This window comes from Arvicola amphibius, chromosome 4, assembly GCF_903992535.2.
Source record: "Arvicola amphibius chromosome 4, mArvAmp1.2, whole genome shotgun sequence".
Lineage (NCBI taxonomy): Eukaryota > Metazoa > Chordata > Mammalia > Rodentia > Cricetidae > Arvicola > Arvicola amphibius.
In genome coordinates, this window is record NC_052050.1 from 151,604,504 (window position 1) to 151,623,500 (window position 18,997).

At 42.7% G+C, this 18,997-nt stretch overlaps 1 protein-coding gene across 1 annotated transcript in view; it reads left to right on the forward strand.

Moving 5' to 3' along the window:
- Window positions 1–18,997, forward strand: part of Csmd1 (CUB and Sushi multiple domains 1) — a 1,175,551-nt gene that overhangs the window by 981,421 nt on the left and 175,133 nt on the right. Inside the window, exons 27-29 of the mRNA XM_042054928.1 lie at window positions 7,477–7,668; window positions 13,450–13,588; window positions 15,883–16,070. Of these exons, the coding sequence (XP_041910862.1) occupies window positions 7,477–7,668; window positions 13,450–13,588; window positions 15,883–16,070 (519 nt within the window). The remainder of the gene's footprint in view (window positions 1–7,476; window positions 7,669–13,449; window positions 13,589–15,882; window positions 16,071–18,997) is intronic.

Genomic DNA, 18,997 nt, shown 5'->3' on the forward strand with positions numbered 1-18,997 from the left:
AAAGAACAGTCACTTGTCCTTTTATCCTCTGGGCTCCTGATTCTCAGGTCCTCAGCCGGAGAAGGGAAGGGACTGAATCCTTACTCTCCATGGTCCATCTAGGATCAGCACCTTGTACTCAAGGATGCTGGATTTCCCCATGTGGTACCAATCTCTTCCAGGCCAGAGGTGACCTAGACATAACTTCCTATGTAAATCCTTGTAAGCTACAAATTTGTCTCCTTTCTCTTATAAGTTGCTTGAGTACATAAATACTTTTATGCTTTCATAGACCTCTAGCCTGTTATGAAGAACTGGTCTCCATGGAAACATAAGCTGGTGCTTTCCCTAGGGACATGAGTAGGACCTGACCTACATCTGTATACCAAAAGAACAACTCTAATGTTGCATTGGTCCAAGGCTGTATCAGACTGACACATGCAGAAAGAATGAGCCTGTCATGATGCAGGATCTAAATGTGCATAGAAACATAGGACCAGGAGCATGTGCACACATGCATATATATAGTTATATATACTCATAAACACACATAAATACACATATGCCTATATACTTACACATACACATATGTGCACACATGCACAATTTACTTATATACTTATATGTACATATATGCACAGAAACATCTGCACATCTCAATATATACTCATATGGGCACATAGATACACATACATATATGTATGTCCAAAAGGCCATATATACATATATGAATATGCCTATTCACACAAATATGCACACTTCCACATATATCTATGCATACATATGCATATATACACATGCACACATGTATCATATGCTCTTATCTGCACATACCCTTTTATGAACACACAAGGTATGTGAGCTTGCAATGCATACATAAGCAAATACCTATGTAGATGTGCACACACCCATGCATTCACACACATACACATATGCACACACATGTGTAAATGTCCAGGCAGATGTCAGAAGCATCATATCCCCTTAGAGTACTGCACACACAGGGCTTTCAATAACCCAGACACATTAAGTAGTCTTTGCCCTCCATAGCTCAGCAGCCTCTGGATTGGTTCCTCCACCCTAGCGATACACCATAGTCTATGGGTGCTTGAGCCCCTGGAATAGCATGATGTAGTACCTGAAAATAGCTGAGAATACTTTCCTCCTATGCCTTTGAAATCTTCTCTCGACATACACAATACCTAATGCAATGAGATAGTCTGTAAACAGTTATCATACTGTGTTGTTCAGGGAGAAATGGCAAAGGAAATATATCTGTCCATAGCCAACATAGACACAAATTTTAAGTTTATGGACACAAAAACCATGAACATGAGGGCCACCTAGTCTATCAGTTTAGCCAACAAATGCATAATAAACGATAATGTAATAGTGTGTATGGAGAACCCCATTCATTTAACAGACTGTAGCTTAAATTCTTAATACCTGTTCTTGAAAAACAAAAAAATTACTTTGATATAATTATTATATTCCACTAAAGGAATCCTCTAGGATGACCCCAGGTAAGACTCTAAACATCAGTGGGGAAGACACCTAAATTGGCCTTCCCTGTAATCACTGATGACTACCTTAATTCTCATCGTAGAACCTTCAACCAGCAACTGGTGGAAGCAGAGACAGAGATCTAAAGCAAAGCACTGGGCAAAGCTACCTGAGACTAGCCCAAGAGAGGGAGAAGCGATAATATGAGAAAAGCGTCAAGACCATGTTGTGGATACCCACAGAAACAGCTGACCTGTGCTATTGAAAGTTCACTGACTCTGGACTGGTAGCGGGCAAAGTTGCATAGGACCAAATTAGACTCAGTGAACGTGGGGGACAGTTGTGAAGCTTGGACAGTCTGTGGGGCCACTGGAAGTCGCACCAGAATTGATTCCTAGTGCTTGAACTGGTATCTAGGAGCACATTCTTTTTGCTCGGCCTAGATATTGGAGGGAGTGCCTTGGTCGTGCCTTAAAGTGAAGTGTCTGACCTTGTTGACTTTCCATGGGAAGTCTTATCTTTTCTGAGGAGTGGATGGGGAGGTGGGGTGGGAGGGAGGTGGAGGAAGCTGGAAGAGAGGAGGGAGTGGGAACGGAGATAGCTATGTAAAATGAGAAAGGATTGTCCTTAATAAAAAAAATCCTTAATAAAAAAAAAGAATTATGTCCCACGAAGTCCCCCAATGAGAAAATGACCACCTAGTTGGAGAGTAACATCATCGTAGTTTTTTATTATGGAAGAGTCTATATCGTCACTGCTGTGAACTATCAACAAAATGTCAGATGCGTTGCCATCACTTAGAACTTACTGGTAATCACAAAGATAAGCATACAATAGGAACATCCTCTTGTAGCTGTTTTTCTGTAGCTCTCGCTAGAGCTGGAAGTACTGCTATGTGGACCCAGTGTTTCTGGTTATTGTACAACACAGACTTTATGAGCACATAACTTTCTGAGGCCTTAGCTGCTAACGATCAGTGTTACTGCAGAAACTCTAAGGAGAAGTTTGGTTTAGACGTGAAAAGGGGACCTTAAAGGATGAGTCAAACCTCTTACTAATAGGGAAAGGATGTTTAAGGGTCACTGGGAGCAAAGATGTCACACACATATCCTCCGTGGTTCTGTGAATTTAGAATGTGCTGCTTTCGGTGGTGATAAAAGCATCATACTGTAGGCCAGTGCTGAGTTTACAGTCCTGCAGAGACATTCAGGGGGGTCTCTCAGAGGAAATCCAGACAGCGAGCGTTTGCTCATCTCATTTGGCCAGGTTCTTTCTGTATTGAGGAAAGTATTGTTGTCACCTTGACACAACCTGGAGTCACCTGGAAAAGAAGACTTCAATTGAGAAACTGTCCCTGTCAGACTGGCCTGTGTGGCCAGGTCTGTGAGAAACTGTCTTGACTGATGGTCAGTATGGGAGGGTCCAACCCTCTGGACAAAACTACCCCTGGGCAGGTAGCCCTGAGCTATGAAAGAAAGCTAGCTTAGCATGGGCTGTAGGAGAGCTAGTAAACCACCTTGCATTGCTTGACTTCCTGCTTTGAGTTCCTTCAGGGATGAGCCGTGACCTGGAAGTGGAGGATGCAATAATTATTCCTTCTCCTAAGTTGAATTTGGTTACCAAGCTCATGGCAGCAACAGACAACAAGCTAGAACAGGACCGGTACCAGGGGAAGTAGAGTGTAATGATCTGACCGTGTCATTTTGTGGGAGGACTGCGGAGGAATTTGGAACTTTGGGCTGAAAAAGCCAGTGCATACTCAACGCTTAATGAAGTAGTATTCTTGACGCTAGGAAGACAGTACTAAGAGTAACACATACTGTGGAGGCCTGGTCCTCAAACTTTCAGAGGGATGCAAATATGGTATTGGGGCTTTTAATGTGAAGTTTGGTTTAAATACCTGTAGTTCCTGCTCATCTAAGGCTAAAGAATATGCTGTGATCTACAAGAGATCAGCATCATTGGGGTAAAAAACCTTCAGGCAAGTCCTCAGAGGCAGCTCACAAGCTCTGGTCCAGGGATGCAGAGGTTGAATCTCAAGCTGATAGCTGAACTGGGCAGTATGTAAGAGTCACCTATCTGGTACTACTTTTGACAGCATGACAGACAGACACAACATTGGCATGGACAATGAGAAAGGCTGAGATTGGGTACTGTGTGGCATAGTTGGAATCCCTGAAGATGGACTAGGAGCCTGATGGGTAAAGGTGTAGCCTCAGTTGCAGCAGAAAACCCATGATTGAAGGGGTCATGGGGAAAACCTGAGGCTTGGCATCTTATAGCAGGGTTAAGATCCCTGAAGAGTGCTCAGGATCCCACTGGTAAAGTTGCAACCTCAAGTTGCCATGGATACTAGATATGCCAGACCCACAAGACACTGACGACAGCAGCAGGTGTGGCGTGAAGGCAGCCTGATTCTATGAGACAACTGTGTGTGCTACAGATGGCAGAGCTGACCTCTGGGGGTGCCCAAGCCCCTGGAGCCCAGAAGATCGTGAGTGAGACTAGGATGCTGGACATGGTACTATTTGTACTGCTAGAGCTTGACTTTGATTTGATTGTTCTTATGTTCCAACTTTACCCTTTTGGAATAAGAAAATACATAACTTAAATTTTTACACGAGTCTATTGATTGAGATTTTGGGTATTTTTTTTAAATAAAATTTTAAGAGAATGGAGAGCTTGGGATAAAGCTATATATCAGGAAACTAAGGGCTCAGTGGGTAAAGTCCTTGCTGAGCAAACCTAAGGACCTAAGTGTAATCCATAGCACCTCTACACAGTGATGGGCATGATGCCAAGTGCCTTTAACCCCAGCACCTAGAAATGGGGCTAAGACGATCCCAGAGGCTTGCTGCCTACTCTGTCTAACCAGTCAGTGGGCTGCAAGTTTAGTGAGAAACCTTGTTTCAGATTGTCTCACAATATTTAGTAGAAAGTGACCTCTGGTCTCTACTGTCACACATGAGAGCACAAATACTCTCACACACATTAATTTGCACAGGTACACACACTCATGAGAGAGAAGGAGCTATATAGCAGTGAGGGAGATAATCCAAGGGTGTTGGTTTGAATAGGAATGGTTCCCATAGACTTGTGTTTTAAAGCTTGGCCCAGTGGGAGTGGCACTATTTGGGAGTATGTGTGGCCTTGTTAGAGGAAGCATATCACTGTGGAGGCAGATGGAGGTCTCCTGTGCTCAGGCTGGGCCTAGTTCTGTTGCCTGCTGATTAAGGTGGAGAACTCACAGCTCCCTCCCCAGCACCACGTCTGCCTGAGTGCTGCCATACTTCTCAGTATGATGATAACGGATGAGACCTTTGAAACTGTAAACCAGCCCCAATGGAATGTTTTACTTTTAAGAGTTGCCATGGTCGTGGTGTCTTATCACAGCAATAGAACCCTAACTAAGAGACTAAGCATCGTGCTCACATATGAACCCCAGGAGCATAACACTGAGAAACGAGAGAGAAAAAGTTCCATGGGAGTTAGGATGAGCCTGTGTGCAGGATTTCGACCAGCATACAGCATTGAGCCTTCTGGGCACTTACAACTGGAAGGCAGAAATTCATGATGATCAACCAGGAAAGCAAGCAATTGTAGAAAGGCATTCAGAAAAGTCATTACCGGAGTGTAGGCGAGGGTTGGGGAGGGTGGTCCCGGCTGCACAGTGATCCTATTGCATGTTTCACTACGCTGTTCTTGGCATGCTGGAGATGCACAGAAGTCTGTGATTCAATATGCAGTGAAACCCTGTGAGAGAATGGTGGTGAGGGGTAAGACAGCTAGCTTCTTCCCTCCCCTGACTCTAAGAAGAAGCCGGACCACCAAGGGGGCCAGTTCTCACGTGGCCTCTTCTCCCGCCTTGTCTAATAACTTGGTTATTAGCCTTGTTTCCACGGAGTAGTTAGTGAAAATCAGTGTGTGAGATCATTACACTCTAATTGCATCCCACTGAGCAGGCCTGGCATCTGACACAGCCCAACTCACCATGGGGTCCTTGATATTGGCACTAGCGCTCCCCAACCCCCTGTGTCTCAGGGCTCTGGTCTGTGTCTCCACAGTGACATTCTTCTGTCTCCTGTTCACCCGTGCTCCTCCCTCAGCTTAGAAACCCTTCAGCCACACAGTTGTTATTGTTACTGTTTTGGTTGTTTGTTTTATTTTTTATTTTTATATATTTGAGACAGGATCTCTTGTATCTTGGGGTAACCTCATGACCTCAAACTCATCATGTAACTATGAACAGCCATGGAAATGGTCCTCTAGTCTTTACCTTCAGAGTGCTGGGATTACAGGCATAAATGCTGTCATTTTGGATTTATGAGGTGTTGAGGATGGAACACATGGCTTTATGCATGCTAGGCAATACTCTACCAACTCAGTTACATTCCCCAGCTCCACTCTCCTTTTACGTTGTATTTTCTAGTTTTTTGTTGAAATGAATTTATTTAACTAGCCACGAATAAATATAATAATATATATCACACTCATGTATAACTGAATATAACACACTATATATAGACATACGTATATACAAAAGAGAGTTATAGAATTCACTAGTCAAACGCAAAGGCTGCCCATCAACTCCACAGCCTTGGCATTGCAGGATGGGTGGGGTAGGCGTGCATCCCTTCTCCTTATTCCCCCTGTGTCCTGAACGGAGATGTCAACTCACCCCAGCTCCTCACAGCAATCGTAACTTTCTGTTGTTGTAGGTAGAAGCAAGAAAAGAAGGACTCAACAGGAGGAGAAACTTTAAGCTTTGGGTCTTTGTGTGTATCATCTAATTATAGGAGCACGGGGTTGCTATAGAAATAGGACCTCGTCACTCCTTTCCTTGGGCTGTCAAGTTCCATGGGGTGATAGTGTCCAGACCCCTACGTGAGTTCTGGGTTCCTAGGCATCTTTCCTGCCTGGGTGGGTAGGGAGGCAGCTGCCCATGGGACGTGATTTCAGGAGTGTGCTTCAGTGACTGCTAGCAGGAACATGACACCCCGCCTAGTGTTGTCTCCGCAACCGCTGTGGCTGTGCAGCACAACCTGCAAACAACTTGTTGTTGAAATCCTTTTACTTCGTCATTTCCCTCTCCTCCTTTCCTTCCTTCTCCTCTTCTTCCCACCCTCATGTACATATATAGGTATATATATTTAAACATATGAGTATAACCTGCTCATTCTGATTAATGTTCTTTATATGAATGTTTTCAGGGCTGACCCTTTAGTAATGGATAACTAATTTTTTGAGTCAGGCCTTCTCACTGAACACAGGACTACCTTTTTGCCTAAACTGGGTGGCCAGTAAGCATTCTCCTGTTTCTATCTCCCCAGCACCAGTGGCGCAGCTGAGTGCCACTGCATACTTTGGTTGTGACGTGGGTTTCTGGGGATTCAGAAGTCTTCATGCTTGGATAGCCAGCATGGTGACCACTGAACCATCTGCGCATCCTCCTTTCCTTTTCCCTTTCATGATCCAGATCTCACAAAAATAAAAATAGAAAAGTATAATTGATCATCTTTCCTGGACAGTAGCCTGTGGACCCATGGCGCCTCTGATAAGATTGACATCTGGTCCACTCTGCAGTCACTGGGAGGGGTCACATCAGGGCAACCTTCCAATTGAGTTTTGCCCCAGGTTGAGATTATAGGCCTTCCATTAAATTATTTAACTTGTGATATGTGACATTATTAATTATTGTTAAATGGCAGATTAGATGATGTATACTAAGTATAATATGGTAAAGGTGATATTTAGAATTTCATAAGTGGCCAAATTTCAATAAGATTTTGCTAGGATTTATTCAACGTGAGCTTGGAAGCAAAGTGCATGCCCTTGAGTCCTCCCCCAAAGAAGACCCCTTTTCTTATGCTCCAGGAAAACATCTGGGGCACTATACCAACGCTGAGCATCTTGCCCTAGAGACAGAAGCCACCCCAGCATGTGTGGACAACTGGTTCTCGGTCACCTGACCAGCTGTTGTTTGTTCTTATACAGTATCCATTGCGTCCACCTGCAATGACCCTGGGATGCCCCAGAATGGTACGCGCTACGGTGACAGCCGGGAACCTGGAGATACCATCACCTTCCAGTGTGACCCTGGATACCAACTCCAAGGACAAGCCAAGATCACCTGTGTGCAGCTAAACAGCCGCTTCTTCTGGCAGCCAGACCCCCCTTCGTGCATAGGTACTGGGCCCGGGAAATGGCACTGTCATGCTTGGAGATGAATGTAGCCTACCCTTTGAATCGGCCTGCTAATGATTGTTTCTTCAGGAGGACGTTTCAGGAGCTTCTTAAATGGCCTCAGGCTCTCTGAGACAATGCGGAAATTTTATTGCAAACCTTTATTATATTGGATGAACTAAGGGATGTGATTTCCTTAATGTATAGTAATTGACGTTTATCTAACATTTCTTTTCCTTAAGAGTTCTTATGTAAATATATATTAACCAAGCCTGTGCGACTTAAAATATTACGTGGCTCAAAATTTATAAGCCCACCACTGCTGGCCTCATTCTTAATATATAGCACACATTCAAGCAAAACCTACTATTGCAAAGCTCCTTCTCTTTTCAGAAGTATGTTTTTCTATAATATCTGTACATTTTAGATAGAATCCTGAAAAGTAGAAATTATATTGCCTTTGGGGAAAATGAAAATAGAGAGTAAAATTGTGTGCAACACTCATTAAAATTCCCTGTCCAACTTATTAATGTAGTAATAGATGGCTTTGGCAGCTATGGTCTTAATAAACATCTAAGGTCTTATTAGATGTCTAAGATGATCTTTCACAAATATGATTTTAGGGAAATAGATTCTCATATAAAATAGGAATTATATGTAAATTGCCCTTCATTCTGTTAAATATTTTAACATAAAATACCTATTTAAAGCATTCAGTCGTAGTTCCAAAATGACATTTAACTAAACTTTATATTTTTAATGAACTATTTAGCTTAGTTGGTACTTCTAGATCTTCTACTTGAAGGTGTGAAAATTAAATTGATCAGTGACAAAAGGCTGTGTCAGGGAAGCAAGGGACGCTCTCATGGCCTTGCAGACAGGTGAGATTGGAGGGCTCTGTTCATCAGCATCTGGCTTAGAGGAACACCATCCCTGTCTCATAGGCATCTCTGTGCCTTCATCTTCCTCACCTTTAAGCATGGACTTTTAATTGCCTTCCCTGTTAATAGGTGACTCCTGACACTTTGAATATTTTTCAGAATAGAATAAATGCAGCTGTCATTGTAAACTTTTTTCTTTTTACTTTGTGAATGTTCCTGAAACTGGAGCTTCTCCTTCTGTCTCTTAGCAGCTGTTGTGGATGTGTGTATCTATGTTGTATGTGCATGTCCTTATGTGAGTTGTATGTGTATTTTGTGTGCATCTGTGTGTGTTGTATACATATTTCTGTGCTTGATTTTTATGTGTTCATGTGTTTGTTATATTTGTTATGCATTGTTATGTGTACATATGTATTGTACATGTTTGCCTATGTTGTCTGAATGATTTAATTTTCTTCCATTTTATACCTTTAATCTCACAAAGGGAAACATTAAAAAGGAATTCTAAGTTAATCTCTTAAAGACAATTTATCCTTTCTACGTTCAAGGGGTAATTGTAAAAGTTGACCACTTTCCTTGATTCTCCATACCTTTGACATAGCCATCTCTCAGTTACCTAATTTGTAGCAAGAGCTCAAAAACCCACAGCTCAGCACAAAGCCCTCATTGTGCTTCTGGGTCCCGAGCAGTCCTTCCAAGGGCAAATGGAAATCCTTTGCAGCCGCTGAATAATCGGGTGTTTGGGGGACTGGGCCAGGTTACCCGAACAGATGCTCTGTGACAGGAAGACAGGCCATTTCGTCATTGCGCTGTGAATCTCACTTGTTAGGAGTGAGGGTTGTGTCCCCTGCAGCCTATTTCCAGAGATGCCTCGGCTGACTGTGAACAAGCTCCCGTATACATCCGTTACTCAGCAGGCAACATTTTTTTAAAACTTTTTTTTCTCATTTGGAGATAATACACGTTTATTGTGAGTGCTTTATAAGCTATAACAAAGCAAGCAGTGAAAAGAGATGTCCTTTTAACTGGAAACATTTGCTATTAACATAAACATACATCAATAAAATTCATAAGCATGTGTGTAGATGTTGCTTTAAAATGATTATAAACATGCCCTGCCTGGACACTAACGCAGCAGTGTAAGGTGTTTGGGGGCTCTTCTGTTTTCCACCGGATTCTTAGTGATGTGGGGTATCTGAGCACAGCTCCCTCTCCTGATACCAGGGACACTGTCTGGTCTCTCATCAGTGCCGTCTAATAGGGCTGAGCCCATCTTTTCTATACGAGGACACAATGACGTTCCTTATTATGACGTCGTCCATAATAGAACAGTCTCTGTAAAGCATCTGTGATTGGAGAGCACCGGTGTCTTTCTTCAGATGCATCTAAGACAGAAGACCCCGCCCCAAAGTTCTATCTGAATATTTATAGCAACTCTGTTTGTCATTAGCCGTGCTTGCTTACTTGCCCTAATCAGGAGTGTTCTTAACCTTATTGTATGGGCAGAAAGTGATACATTATTGTTGTTTTAATTCACATTCTAGATTAGACATGGGTCTGAACCTTATCTTTCCATTTGATTGCTGGTTGGGTGATTTGTCTTTTGTTTGTTTGTTTGTTGGTGCTAGTGGTGGTTTTGTGTTGTTTTTTGCAGACTGGCCAGCCACGATTCTCTCCCTTTCCCCCATCATCAGTGTGCTCTGCCCCCTTTGTGTGCACCAGCCCCTTTGTGCTTCAAGCTCCCCTGACACGCCACCAGCTCCCCATGACACATCTAACATGCATTTTCCAGGCTTTGCTGATAATTTCCTCAACATCTGCTTTATTACCTCTCCTCTTTTTCTTTCTGAAAGCCCCCTGAAAATGGAATTTCTCTTTTGGACTTCCATAATTTAGCTGTGGTGTGTGTGTTTGTGTGTGTGTGCGCGCGCGCATCTGTCTTTCAGTGTCTGTATGTTATATGTGCATCTCTATGTTTGTCTTTTGTATGGGTTTTGTGTGTGTGTGTGTTGGGTGTTACATGTATATGCTTGTGTGTTGTGTGTGTAAACATAAATGTATGTGTGTTATGTGAGGGGTGTGGGAATACACATGGATGTGGGGTTGTGCTCACCCCTGCATGTGTGTACATGTGGAGCCCAGAAATCAATATCAGGTATCTTCTTTAACCATCTTAGTTTCTGACACAGAGTCTCTCTGAAGTCAAACTGGAGCTAATCAGTTTGACTAGACCAGCTGGATAGTAAGGCCCTGAAATCCACCCATCCCCACACCCCCATACCATCACTGGGGTTAACTTGGTTACGACCATGATCAGCTTTATCCACAAATCCTGGGGGAGTAAATTTGGGTCCTCATCCTTGTACACTGTGTGCCTTACTCATGAGCCTCCTCTTCAGCAATATAGCCAAGTCTTCAGGAGCGAGGCCTCGAGACCAGAGCACACTGAATTTTGATAATCAGAATAGTATGCTCTGTCCCTCAAAGTCCTCCAGTTTCACTTTGTTTCATCTTTTTTCCTGGGTTCCAAGTTCTACAGTGCTCTAAAAAGCGTCCATTTATCTTCAGTCTGCACACACGATTTGATGACCAGAGATGGCCCCAACCCACAGGGCAGGGTGACTGGTTAAAGACTCCCTGGATGGTGTGAATGCTTCAGGGTTGTGTGCAGGAATGCTGGCTGTCTCGTTAGAGTGGCTGCGCTTGAGCTGAGTGGGAACTGACCTGTGCGCATAGGCTTGTGACACAGATGGGACCGAGCGTGCTTCTGTGGACCCGAAGTCCAGGTGGAGCTGCTAGAGCCTCTGAACTACATCTTCTAAACTCGAATTCTAGCGAAAAGGTTTTATGAGCTCTCTAATTAAAGCCTAATGAAGCGCAAATGAAGGATCCCAGAACCAGAAAGAATGGTGCTACTTAACACCACACTCAGCTTTAACAGCTTCATTTGGTGGAGCTCCCGGGACCAGCAGGAAGGACCTGATTCCCCTGTGTTTCCGACAAGTCAATATTTGAGTAACACTCTGAGCAGCCCTCTGTGACAGTGCCCCAAATCTGTCATAGTTCCTCTCCCATGTCCAGGGTAGAATTAGAATCTACCTGGCTTTCAGCCACCTCTACCTTCACACTGCTATATCAGTATGGCAGCGCTCTTGGATCTGACTTCTTATCCCAGATGCTGTAAGCATCCATCATGATGGGTGATGGTGGAACAACTCTCAATGAGGGCAATACAGGGACCACAGGATGATGACCACATGGTTACTAAGATGAACTGCATGCCAACAGATACAGGCCTTCATCATCTGTCAAGACATCTCGTGAAACCTGAGTGCACTCTCATGGTATTCAGAGTGGCATTGATCAAACTGAGTTTATTGTGAAACCCGATGATTTCATTGTATTTCTTGTTTTGAAAAATTGGATTTTCAGGAATGTTCAGTGACTGCATAATGACCTAACCATTACTGAAATCTATGGACTACTTTCTTTCACCCTCTTTAATCTTATTTACTCAATGCAAATCTTTATTTGTAGAGGGGGGAAAGGGATGACCAATTAGGGTATTTTATCATTTATTTATTCACAAATATGCATATGTATTTATACTGTCAATTATATGAAATGTCTATAATTTAAAAGGAATGCTGTAGTTTAATTAGAATGATATTTTGAAACAACTTGCTCACAAGCCCCAGAATTTGCCCAAAGAACCATGGAATCTCTGACAGCCTCAGCACCCTAAATATGTGACCTCATATAACTGCAGTGTTTGAACAATGCCCATGTGGTAAAGATCTAACAGGAATTTTATTTAATACTTAGAACAGTACTAAATATCTTCAGATTCTAAGAACCGAAATTATCCCACCTGATCGCAATGCTAAGCCATGTGGTCAATAGCCACCTGGAGTAGATGTGAACTCAGGCAAGTCACAACTAATGGCTGCGAGGCTCACCTGATCCTTACCATACAGAGTTTTAACAATAATATCGAAGCGCTATGATCATGCCCTCTCCCTAGGGCAAGGGTTACAGCTCATTCCTCATCATGGCCTTCCCTAAATATCATATAAATGATCATTGTTTGCTTTGTTGTTTTGATCCAGTTGGGAAAGTACCCCAGCCCCAAACTTTGTGACCTTAAACTGTGATGTATCACTTATCAAACAGCTGGTCTTTGAGTGCTTATGATGAAGTATCCTGGAGGTTAGACGCTAAGAAAGTGGGCAGGTTGATCATTATGTCACCTAAAGCCTGTGTTCTAGAGAGTTCCCTGACTATGTAAACCAATGAGAAGTGGTGGCAACATCATTGGGATCAAACTGTAACATTCAAGAAGGGTTTTATATCAAAATTTGAGTATAAGTACATGCGTGCATGTGTAGAGGGTGTGAGGGTTAAGCAGACTCTTCAATTTATTTGAATAAGATTTAAGTAATTAAAAGACATTTTATTTGCCAGTTATAATCATATAAAATGTAGCTGGGGGGTGTAGGCTCACACCTGTAATCCTTACACGAGAGGCATGAGAATCACCATGGTTTCAAGGCCACCCTGACCTACAGCGTGAGTTCCAGGACAGCCTGGGCTATAGAACCTGCCTGATAAATGGATGGATGGATGGATGGATGGATGGATGGATGGATGGATGGATGGATGGATGGATGGATGTTTAAGAATTCTCTCTAAAAACAGGATGAAGTATAGTCTAAAGTCCTCAAGGATCACAAGGAAAGGGTACAGATTTTGTGGGTTTTAATAACTTGTCCTAACATTTGGAGGTGAACTGTTTTAGACATCTGTGCGGACAGTTGTTCCTTTCTAGAATGAATTACCTGCCTGTGTTCAGCTTTCTGGATCTCTGCTCTAACTGTCCCCCTGTGACTTTGTTCTGTGACAGCGGCTTGCGGTGGGAATCTGACGGGCCCGGCGGGAGTGATTTTATCCCCTAACTACCCACAGCCGTACCCTCCCGGGAAGGAGTGTGACTGGAGAATTAAGGTGAACCCGGACTTTGTCATTGCCTTGATATTCAAAAGGTGCGTCTGGTGCAGACTACCTCTCTTTGGTAGGATTTTAATGCCAAGTTCAACTTTCCGTGGAATGAGCCAGCAGCTCAGTGTCTAGCAGATATCCCCTCAGAGGCAGGGTGGCAGGAGCGGAGCTACTTTTCCTTGACGGGCAGTGCTCTGCATGTAAGACATGCATGGGTTTCTTTCACACGCTGCTCATCTGGCCCACGGTGCATTCTGGACATCTCACCGTCCCTGATTCACTTTAACTTATGGGTCTGAGACTCTGTATATCAGTCCATGAATGGGGTACTTTCTCCTGAAGGTACTTCTACTGATGGTTAAAAGAACAAACGCTTTCAGGACACGCGGTGAGCACACAGAATGGGTGAGCCTGCTCTGGCAGACACAGCTGTGTGATTGTTCACTGCAGTGTTTGGTAGGCCTCCCTTAAAATCTGCATGGCCATCTGATTCCTGGAGCTAAAGAGGGAAGTGGCTATCGGATACAAGCAGAGCCCCATTACTGAGTCTCATGCCACCCCTGTGGCAGTAGCCAGTTCTCAAAGCTACCAAGGAAGAGTTCATTTGATAATAAATAAGGGCATTTATCAAAGGAAAGGTTCCTTGTAGTGTTTTGCACACCTCTCCGAAAGATAGACAGCACAGATAAACCGCAAGTATCCTCCAACTCTTTGGTTCTCTGAACCATTTGCTTGTTCCCTGTCTGTTTAGCTCCATATTCTGGTAGCTTCTCTGAGCTGGAAAGTCTGTGCGCTAAGATAAGAATCATCCTGTGTCTGTCATCCCAGAATCCATGTGGCATGAGGGAAGTAGGAAGACTCCTGTGTAGGGAAAGGATGCTCCAACAGGAGGAATCTAAGATGCTCTTCTGAGGCCTCCGTATGTGGACAGCAACCCCAGTCTTCAGAGGACCATTAGAGTCTGGCAACACACAGGACTCTCTCAGAAGATTAAATTCTGATGTGCTCTTGTCATGAAGATGAGAGTCTAACAGAGAAGTTGGAGGAGAGCATTCTAGAACCACAGCCAAGTGTGTGCTGGTGTTGGTGATGGGGGGAACAATGGTTATCATTGTCCCTCTGGACTGTATAGTCATGTTCATTCACAGGAACTCAAACACACTGAACAGACTGGATTAGGGCTGGGAAGTTACTAAGGTTTATAGGTATATTATGATATATTAAGTATAAATAAGCTCTATTATTACAAAGGAAACTGAAATTAATTGTAAATTAAACATCAAGGTTCTATGCCAAAACTATTATATACTTAAAAAATGTTCAGCACAGAATGTGTTTTTATTTTCTTTCCTGTGTCTGATTGTATTTCAGTGTAAAATTGGTAATTATGGTCGTAATCAGCCTTGCTAGACAGTGGAGATGGCACAGGACCAAGTTCTAGAATTATCCATGAAAATGACCATGACTAAAATTATTCTTCCAATAAAATCCCACATGGCTTTGTGATTCTGCCAACTCCCTGAGCTTTGGAAGCTCTGATGTTTCTCCATCATGTCTAATGCCAGCAAACTTGCAAATAAGATTTAGGTTTCCAAATTATGAATTTGCAAATAGATTTTTTAAGATAATAGTGATGTCATTGTGCCTCTTGATAACAGATGACTCAAATCTTAAATGGAGTGGATGTTGATATTAAAAAAGAAAATAAAGAGGGAGAGAGAAGCACAGAAATTGGGAAGGAGAAGAGAATGGAAGAATAAGAGAGAGATTGGTTGGAATATTCAATGTGGTACATGATAAGAAATATTTGTGCTCTACTCCTGCAGGAACCATAAACATTGGCTCACATACCGAAGGAAACAAAGATAATTATAGTTTTCAGTGGAAACATAGACCAGTGAGAGGTTTTTGATTTTAAACTCTTATAATATTTAGCAGTGCAAAGTTCACACATTTTAAATCTCAAAATATTCACCTAGTAATCAAGATTCAGTGGAATCTATCTCTTTTGAGTCTGGTCTCTTCCAAGTTGCCCTTCTTTAGCAAGTTCATGGGGACAATGAAGGGGTGCTACACCAATGTGACTATATTTTTTTAGCTCCATTCAAACTTGTCTGCTATTGGGTATGTTAGCCATTATGCAAAACACTGACAGTGCTTATTACAAATGATACTTCTAATTTAGCATGGTGATTGGTTTGTGTTTGATTTTGATAATAGTGATAATCAAAATTATTATGTAAAAGAAAACTAAACTGTGATGTGCCCCAAAATGTTTGCTTGGAGACACGGGGTGGGCTTGTAGTGGAGATGCAGGTGACACTGTCCTTTCTTGTAGTTTTAGCATGGAACCAAGCTATGACTTCCTGCACATCTACGAAGGGGAGGACTCTAACAGCCCTCTGATTGGAAGCTTCCAGGGTTCTCAAGCGCCAGAGAGGATTGAAAGCAGTGGTAACAGCCTCTTCCTGGCCTTCAGGAGCGATGCTTCGGTTGGCCTGTCGGGGTTTGCCATTGAATTTAAAGGTATGTGCTGAGATGGAAGTGTGGGGAATTTAAGTCGTGTCAGGGGCTACTTCTGCTGTCAGTTACCTCTTCACGACATTTTGTGTCTCAAACACATGTGTTCCTAACCTGCCTATGTAGATGTCGTGTGTGTGTGTGTGTATGTGTGTGTGTCTGTCTATGTGTGTGTGTGGTCTTTTTGAAGAAGAGAACCCAAGAGAACCCCACCTGTCATGTTTTTAGAAACTTACTCTATCTCTGATGGAAAAGGAGATAAAAATAGCAGGGAAAATGTTTTTCCAGGTGCATTGTCACCAGAGGATATCCCCAGAGGATAGATTATGGCATTTGCAATAACTAGTTTGATGACATTTAAGAATCATTTTGATATGTGTTAGCATTTTCTGATTTCTCTCCTTAGATTTACATTCACTGAGATTGCTTTGCCTCAGTCTTTCCCACTGGGACACTATCCATCACCCCCTGGGTCTTCCTCACACATGGGTGCATACTTGACAAGACGATCTGACCCAAGCAGATATTCCTGTCTCTGAAACTCAGATCCACAGCCCACAGGTGATTTGTGATCTATCAAATCCAAGGAAACGGAAAAAGCTATGCAAACACCACTCTAACCCGAGCACTTTGATATGGAGTCAGTGGAAACAAATTGTGCAACATGAATTCCTTTGTGACTAAAGAAAGAGTGAGATTAAGACACAGCAATAATTAGACAGAACTATTAGCCCGATACCATCAATCATAATGAGGATTCGGGTAAAAATAAGAAACAAAATCTGGAGTGAAAATTATAAAGTAAAATGAAGGTACCTTTTATCTCAGTCACAATTTTAATGGATTTGTATCGCTTTATAAGGCTCTAACTTAAAAATAATGTTGAAGCTCTCAAAATCCACAAACATGGGGTCTTTATAAAAATGCATGTAAAAATAATACAGTTGAGCCTGTGCCTTTGGGGTAGAAATAGCTGTGCTTGGGAGTGATGAGAATGGCCCTTATGCATGTGCACCTCATCAGATGGCACACATATTCAGAAGACTCTGGGTGACCCTCACCAAGCCTGCTCCTAGGCCACCATAGCTATAGCCCAAGCAGCTACTCAAGCCAGAGTCCTCCAAAAGCAAGGTATATAATGTTCCAGTAGCCAGAGGTGAGGATGGCCTCCTCATTGGGTCCACTGTTTCCGGTCAGCCCTTAATTGGGTATTTGTAGTCCCTAATGTTTGGAACATTTTCTGGAAGAATCAGTGGGAAAGACTCACCAAGAGCTAACCCAGTTGGTGTAACCGCACTGTCAAGGGCAAACGATCTCAGGATGGGTGCAGCAGACTGCAGGGACAGTTGCTAGATGTGATGGGCCAGGAGGGGTCCCAGGGCAGCCACCCTAGAGGCCCTACATGTACCACTCATTTGTTCTACAAAGCAGGAATTTACAAAAGCCTTCCTAAGTGGAGTGGACAGGAACAACAGGAAAATACACACCGGTATGAAGTCATCTAATTAGAAAACATAGCCAAATGTAAGCAGAAAGGGGACTGTGATTTATCACTGAACGCTCAGAACTGACAATCGGTAAATAGAGCCACAAGATTCGATGCAGTTGTTTGAAGGCAAACCAGCCACCCAACTCTCAATCAGTGGCGTGAAATAGAGAGCTGTGAAAGCCATGTCTTACCAAGCCGCACACGGGTCTGAACCAGATTTATAGCAAAGAGAATCAGAAAGAAGGCAAGGCTGTGGGTCTACTGACACAACAGAAAGGTTCCCCTTTCAATGAGGCAAGGTTGATGCCTACAGGCAAGCTGTGCTTACCAGAATCCTGAATGACTGTGGGAACAATGAAATGGGGCAACTTTGGTGTGCATGAGCAAACAAGGAATGAAAAATAGGAAGGTTTTTTTTGTTCTTTATTTGCTTAAATGTTTAGTGATCTACGTGGGGTTCAGGGCTACTATAAACACTTATGAGAATGTCAACTACCATTTGGAATATACAAACATGTTTTCAAGAAGGCAATTAGAGACACTGGTCTTTGCCTGTCAACTGCTTGCTGAGGGACCACTGATAGATATCAGGGTAGGATTTGCAGATAAATCAATGTGGTTGACCAAAGTATATAAACATGAATTGCTTTTGTAAATTTAATAAATTTAGTGTCTATGGTATGTTCAGCTATAACATATTACATAGCTTGGAAGAATGTCTAGCAGAGAATCTTCCCTTGTTGGTGTTGATCCACAGAGTGTTAAAATTCTAACTGAAAATATTGAAAACTAATGGATAAAACAGTGAGACAAGCCTCTTGTACTTCCCAGAGAACTCCCCAAGATGTGATATTTGTTTGATATTTTCCTTTTCCACTAACTACATGTCATCCAGTCCCTGGGTATATTTCTTTTTTTTTTTTTCTTTTTTTTTTTTTTTTTTGGTTTTTCGAGACAGGGTTTCTCTGCAGCTTTTTTTTTTTTTTTTTTTTTTTTTTAGAGCCTGTCCTGGAGCTAGCTCTTGTAGACCAGGCTGGCCTCGAACTCACAGAGATCCGCCTGCCTCTGCCTCCCGAGTGCTGGGATTAAAGGCGTGCGCCACCACCGCCCAGCCCCTGGGTATATTTCTAAACCTACTCCATCCCCTTCTCTCTCTTGCACACCTGATGGTCTCCATATCACTCTTCCTCCTGAGAGTAATGCACACAATGGCTCAGTTGGGTGATGAATGACATTCTGACCATGATCAGGAAGACACAAAAAGTAACATCATCAACCTTGATCCCAGACCAAAATTACAAACAGTGGGATTCAGTATTGCGCTTGTACATCCCAATGCTCCTTGCATGTACAGTTGATACTAGTTTTTATGTAGTAGATAAAATAATTGGCATTTATGAACTTTTCATGGAGGCAGAGTTTTCAAACCAAAAGGAAAAGAGGT